This window comes from Octopus bimaculoides, chromosome 23 (genome assembly GCF_046866305.1).
Source record: "Octopus bimaculoides isolate indiv1 chromosome 23, ASM4686630v1, whole genome shotgun sequence".
In the NCBI taxonomy this organism is placed as follows: Eukaryota; Metazoa; Mollusca; class Cephalopoda; order Octopoda; family Octopodidae; genus Octopus; species Octopus bimaculoides.
Genome location: NC_142950.1, coordinates 34193841 through 34201340, shown reverse-complemented (window position 1 = coordinate 34201340; position 7500 = coordinate 34193841). Strand labels below are relative to the sequence as shown.

The 7500-nt window shown below is 36.7% G+C and overlaps 1 protein-coding gene across 1 annotated transcript in view; it reads right to left on the bottom strand.

The window, feature by feature from the left end:
• Positions 1-7500, bottom strand: part of LOC106875180 (uncharacterized) — a 146102-nt gene that overhangs the window by 74748 nt on the left and 63854 nt on the right. Inside the window, exons 40-46 of the mRNA XM_089340736.1 lie at positions 6479-6741; positions 5136-5266; positions 4308-4467; positions 3734-3841; positions 3179-3325; positions 1964-2326; positions 742-866 (exon numbers count right to left, since the gene is read on the bottom strand). Of these exons, the coding sequence (XP_089196862.1) occupies positions 742-866; positions 1964-2326; positions 3179-3325; positions 3734-3841; positions 4308-4467; positions 5136-5266; positions 6479-6741 (1297 nt within the window). The remainder of the gene's footprint in view (positions 1-741; positions 867-1963; positions 2327-3178; positions 3326-3733; positions 3842-4307; positions 4468-5135; positions 5267-6478; positions 6742-7500) is intronic.

Sequence of the window (7500 nt, the reverse complement as noted above, 5' to 3'; positions counted from 1 at the left end):
GTCGATTACATTGATCCCAGTGTGTAACTGGTACTCAATTTATTGGCCCCGAAAGGATGAAAGGCAAAGTCGACCTCAGCGGAATGTGAACTCAGAACATAATACCGTTAAGCATTTCACCCAGCGTGCTAATGATTCTGTCAGCTCACCACCTTAGCTGTGTTGGTAATATCAAATGTTCACATATATTATTTTAATGAATTGAATAAATTCTTTGAGAATAAGTGTACGACAACTAAACACTGAATAAAACGTTAACAATGGGATTATGTTTCTGAAGTTTAAAATTAAAGAATTGAATACAAGGTTTAGACAGAGAAAAATAAACATTTAATTTGTCAAGCAGATATGTTTGTATGAATGTGTGTGTGTGTGTGTGTGTGTTTGTGTGCATATATATATATGTATGAGTCCTTTTAATACTGTGAGCATTTGAGTATGAAAGAAAAATATACTATATGTGTGTGTGTGTGTGTGTGTGTGTGCATACGTATGTTTATAGTACTATGTGCATGAAAGCACGAATGAAGAATATATTATATATATGTATGTGTAAGTGTGTGTGTGTGTATAATACTCATTTATATATTTATGTTTGTAATTATGTCTATGTGTGTAAATATGTATAAATATATATGTGTGCGTGTGAGAGTGTATATATATATATATATATTGTCTGTCTGAATGTTTACACGTATATGCATATATACATCTTCATTCTTGCTAATATTGTGTTAGTTAACCTGGCACTTGATTACAGTCCATTTCATCGCTGCCATCTGAACATTCTGCGATTCTGTTGCATTTGTAGGTGTTCTTAATGCATTCATCGTTTTTACATTTGTAGAAGTTTGCAGGACAATTTTCTGTTGGTGAAAACACAAGAAAGAATTAGATGGATGGAGTACAGTTCAACATTCTGGTGAGCTGGTAACAATATCAAGATAATGAATCTGTACATATATGTGTGTGTGTGTTTTGTTGTTATTGTTAGTGTTGTGTAACCATCATGACAGCTTTGATTCACCAGACCAATGATTGGAGATGTTTTAGGACATGATAATCCAAATGTATTTTTCTGGCATAGTATATTTAGGACTACAATATACATGCTCTTAAGTTTTAAGATGTTGGGGTGTTAGCTAAAGATATTTGGCTAATATTTCTAGCAACCTTGACCATGTAAGAACTCCTTCATGTGTATGTGTGTGGGAAGAAGGGGAACAGTGCACATATTAATTATGACAAACAGGAAACATGTCATAATCTATAACTGACAAATATGAGACATTTCATTAGCTATGACTGACAAATATGAAACATGTCATAAGCTATGACTAAGAAACATGAGACATGTCATAAGCTATGACTGGCAAATATGAGCTGGCAGAATTGTTTGAGCCCCAGAAATATATACCGTGTGGTATTTGTTCCTACTTTTCACAAAAAAGGTAGGCCAACTTATACACCAAGACGACTTTGGAGGACCAAAAATTCCATGTGACATGTAGCAGGATTTGGAAAGACAGTGACGTTTGAATCTTTACACTACATGTTTCTGCTATATATTATGTCAACTTGTATGCTGGAAAATACAGTATTTTTTTCTTCCACTGACCAAACCTATTGCATTTTCCTTGCCTACTTCAGGTACTTTTCTGAAGCATTCTCCTACCTGTTGCTGTTTGGGATTCTTGTAGGTTTTGACCAGTGGCTGTTCAATCTAAATCAGCTGCATATATTGACCAGTCTAAGACAACATGGCTTTCGTCCATCCATGCATCCCTGGTTAATTAACAGAAAAAAAAACTGTGCAATGCAGAATTTCACACCTTCAAATATTTGGCTGCTATTTCCAGCACATTGGATATCTACCTATGGGCTAGCTGTCTCATCAGCTCATGTATTTCGGTATCATTATTGGGTGGCAGTTGTACTAATTAATGTTATTAATTATACGTACGTTTGCAGTTTTCCCCTTGAATTTGAACATCATCAATGGTTATAAAGGATGCATTGTTTGGATTCATGTAATATGCCTCAAACACGACTGATTTGGTGTCACTGGGGAGATGCAGCCTGGCCAGTTTCCAGTGAAGTGATGCACTTTCCAAAGTGACATTGGCGCTTTTGTTGTTGTTCCATATAGGTAACATTGCTGAAGAATTTTCTACCTTAGCCTTAACATTCAGGACAGCTTGGGTTGAAGAAGAATTACTGTGTGCAATGTACAAAAATGATATGCAAGGTACGTTGGAGGAGACTGGTGATTCCATCAGAGCTGGTTTGTCTTTTGTTGCACTGAGGGCAGCTATCATGAACTCGTCTGAAGAAGAAGAATAAGTAGATAAATGAAAATAATATGTCATAAAAGAATGTCTTTTAATTATGGAATTTAATCAATTCCGTTTTATATTACTGAACTCTGTTAATACCTGTTATATGTGGATTGAATGCATAGAGGGATGGAGTTAAATTGATTCTACCCTAATAGCCCACCTCACAACCACAGATACCACCACCACCAGAACCATCACCGCCGCCGCCACTACCTCCACCACCACCGCCGCCGCCGCCGCCACTACCTCCACCACCACCACCACCACCGCTTGTACCATATAACATGTAGACACCCCCCACCACCACCATTTCTGCCACTATCTTCACTGCTACCACCTTCTCACTACCATCTCAATCAGCTCAGACTAAAGTTATTCAATAAATAAGAATGTTGTTCCATCTATAAAAAGCCCACTTAATTTTTTTAACAGGTAAAAAATTTCTTAATTCAGTATATTTCTGGTACTTATAGCATCTGAAACTGCACCTGGTTTTGTGACACAATCTTACTGTTTTAAAGTGGTCTAAATCATAATTTCCCATCAAAATGATATGTTAATTTCTGTTCCAGAGACCAGCTTAATAATGATAAAATTATTTCACTGAATTCTTCATTATTTTAAAAATTAATTGAAACAAAGGCAATGTATGTTACCAGATTTCAACAGAAATATGGTAGAAAAAAGTAGCTTAATAATATTGCCTTTCAAAAATATACTATCAGGCATAAAGCAACAAGCAGATTAACAAACTGGTCAGATGTGAACCTGGCCCCAAAAATAAATAAATAAATAAATAAATAAAGGTTGGTGTGTGAAATGTTATTGTTTATAATTACCTGTGTCTTCATCTCCTCCGGTTGATGGCTGAGAAGTGATTTGGGGGCTTTGATGAAGAATACTGGTCCAATACCATGGATTGGAAGAAGATGCATTGCTATAGCCACACTTGAAAGGGCTACCAAAGTTACAAGAAACTGATGTACCTGAGACAAATACAAAAGACAAATATATATGTGTGTGTATATATATATATATATATATATATATATATATATATATATATATATATATATATATATATATATATATATATATATATAGTTTATTCTATGCTTCAGTAATTCTGAGAGTGAAAAGATGTTTCCGAAAGTCATGGGTGCTGTGTTGTTTTTTGATTTTAGAAGCATGTCCACAGGTGATTGTCATATGGAATTCAAAAAGGTTGTTGTTGGAAAGATGGTGGATAATCTTGTGTAAAAATAAAGCCGAACCAAATAATGATAGTTTGAATATATTATTTACTTGGTGTGTGTGTGTGTGTGTGTGTGCGTGCATGTGTATGTGCGTGTCTGTGAAAAAGAGTGGGTTATATACAGACATATAATACATACTACAATATGGTGACTTTTCATCCCTGGAATCACTGCAGTGGCTTACTCCATCACAAATTTCTGGCTCATATAGACATTTGTTATTCTTGGGACAACGTATCTTGCATCCTGTTAAATCAAAGAATGGAATGTTAGTTGTTATTACTGGTATTGTCATGTAGACTTAGGCTTGGGGTTATCATATGCCACATTACCGGTGTATGTTTAATGTCCCATTATGAAAAACAAATTTAATCACAAAGTCAGTAAATTTTCTGAAGGGAGGAGATAGTTAATACCATTGACCCTAGTATTTGACTGGTACCTTATTATATCAATTCTGGAGGATTTCATAAAATAAAGACACACTAAAGAAGAAATATAAATGATAGACAAAGTTGATGCTGGCAAGATTTGAACCCAAGGCACAGAGCTTGAACAAATGTCACAAAGCATTTTATTTGATGCTCCAATGATTTTACTGGCTCACTGCCCTGATGATAACAGCGACAACAACAACTACAGTAGCAGCAGCAACAACAACAACAGTAGTAGTAGTAGCAACAACAACAACAGCTAAATACAATTGTCTTACTTGTTTTATCAACAATCCAACCACGCATTGCTAACACATTCACAAATGCAGCTGCTGTACCATTGGGTGCACTGCAGAGCGGATAACCAAAACTGACCACACCAACCAGTTCAAAGCGGCCGTAGCTGTTTCGACAGACCAGTGGTCCTCCACTGTCACCCTGCAATGTAAAGGGAAAGATATGGATGATTGGTGGTTGAGTGTAAGAGAAGGATGTAAGGGATATGGGGAAATGAATATTAAAAGAGATGGCGGAGGTAGTGGAGGTAGAGAGGGATGGAAAAGAGGAAGAGTAAGAGGAGAGAGTTGGGGGAAACTGAGGAAGGGGGAAACTGAGGAAGAGGGAAAGAAAGCAAAAGAGGAGGAGGAGGAGGATGAAAATGAGGAAAGCAAAGATGGAGAAGATTCAGAAGAGAACAAAGAAGGAAAGAAAAAAAACACTAACGAGGTATATTTGTTTATTTGTGATGGTTATTTTCTATAACAAAAGATTAACTGTAACAGGACTATCATCATCATCATCATCATCATCCTCATCATCATCATCAGTAATAGAAACAACTACTACAACAACTAAATGACATACAAAAATCAAACAAAAAACAACAAAAGAAATAATGATTGTATACTCTTCATCAAAGTAGACTTGGTACATCTGGAATCATGGTTATACACACACACACACACACACACACACACACACACACACACACACACACACACACATATATGGATTGGACCTGGTCTTGTTCATATTATGGCTGATGTGTAACCACACAACAGAGACCAGAATGACAGCAATGATGAGAAAACATAGCCAGTACTTACATAACAACTGGGCATGTTGGGATAATTATGTTTGAAACAAATGATGGAAATATCAATGTTGTAGAACTTCTTGCACTCTTCATTATCCACTACTGTCACTTTGGCTTCTTGGAGATGGTTTTGGGTAATCACTGCAACATATATAAATGTATAAATAATTAAATATATATAAAAAAATAAATATAAATATATTGTTATATTGTTATATTTCAGATGGTCATTTTTTTTCTTGCTAATTAAACTCATGCATTATATATTTGTTCTTCACTTGTTTATTACTGTTCTTATTTTATATTCATTGTCTGGAAATCTTTCATCACACACCTGTGACCTCTTCAACAACTCTCAATCCCATGTCTCCTTCTGTTCTGTTTAAGCCATTGATTCCATATAAAAGTCGACTCTAGTATTTCACAAACAACTGGACAATATTTGTGGGTCAAGGTATTGTATTATCCTGTATGTAGAAATAACACTGTTACAAAATTGTGTGGCTACCTTACTTGTAGCCTGCTCTATAGGTGGAATGCTTGATGTTTATAATGGAATGTTCGGTGCTTATAGTAAAACACCATTTAATAGCGAGCACTACACATCTGTTGATGGGTGCAACATCACCATTTCTAAAATGTATGCACAGGATATGCTGCATGTCTGCATACATCTTCAAGCACCATAAACACATGCGTCATGCACTCGTTGTTTCCATGGTGAGAAACGTGTTTCACAGACAGCACTATTGCCGAACACTGGCAAAGCCCACTGTCTGAATTCATACAAAGACATGACTTTGATAAGCCCGGAAACATTCTTGGTTCTCATGCGACCTTTATTTTTCACTTATCTCCAAATACAAGAAACACTTTCGTCATACGCTCGTCGATTTACATGGTGAGAAATGTGTTTCACAGGCAGCACTATCGGTGAACAACTGCTAACACCACTGTATAAATTTGTACAGAGGCATGAATTTGGTAAGCCTAGGAAAACGTTTAGTTAATCGCTAGATCAGTAGTTCCCAAACTTTTTTTGCCATGGAAGCCTTCAACATTATTTTAAAAAACGTGGAACCCCTGATAACTTTTAGGGAACCCTGGAGTTTTGCAGAATACACTTTGGGAATCTCTGCTCCAGTTAAACAGTACGCAACTGGATGTTCTTCCTAACACCAACCACTTTACCATACATGTTGGATGTTTTCTTTTGTGTCACTGGCATTATTGAGGTCACAATGCAGCTCACAGTTCTACAAAACCAAAGGAAAAGGATGTGTCCTTATGTTAGTTGGGCGCGTCCTTATGTTAGTTGGGCGTTAACGTATGTATGTATGTTTATGTACTTACAGTTTTCGTTTCTGCCCCAGCCAGTGAGGTAACAGTCATCATGTTTGGTATAAACCTTTGATGGTAGGCATACAGGCTGGACACTGTTATTAAACTGGATCTCGTCTTCCAGGAGCAGCAGTGCTATGTCACTGTAAGGGATGCCATCTATAATCTTAGAGTTTGGATGGTGTGTGATGGCCTTCACTTTATATTTGGGAGCTGTGGGTAGATTTTCTTTGCGTGTTATACCAACTGCAACCTCATATTGTACGCCTTTTTCACTGAAATGTTCAGAAAAAGAAATGATGGAACAGATGCATTGAACCAAGGCAAAAGCTCACACCAGCACCACCACCACCACCACCATCGTTACCATCGTTACCGTTATCATCCTCGTTATGACCATCATCATCATTATCATCATTACCACAATGACTAACATCCTCAAAACTGAAACTGACAAGAAAACCTGTATTTTTCCTTTATATGCTAATAATAGCAGCCAAATATTCTTCAAATCGCAGCCTACCATCTTAAAAAAAAATTAGAACAAGGACAGTACAATCTTAAATACAGTAAAAGTGATGGCTGACAACAACAACAACAACAACAACAACATTAAAGCAAACTAATGACACACATAACACATGCACACAAACACACACACACACACACACACAACTCATGTAGTAAATTGATAATCTATTGCTTACAATATGAGTACTTCAGTTGATTTCCCAACTGAACTACTGGCTAATTGAGCTATAATAGCACTGGCTGAGTATTCCACAGACATAGTCCACTTCACTATATACACTCTGTAACTAGGATGCACATCCCAGCATATCTTCGCCATCTTATCATACTCCTCTCTCCTCTCCTCTCCCTCCCCTGTCTCCAGCTGAGGTAACCATGTATCTCCTTTACTGCAAGATACCTATTTCTGTCCTTCTTTTCATACTCTGACCTCTCATTTTCTGATGCAAAGCCACCTCTTTCAATATTACTACCCACCCCATCAGTTGAAAGGACATATCTTG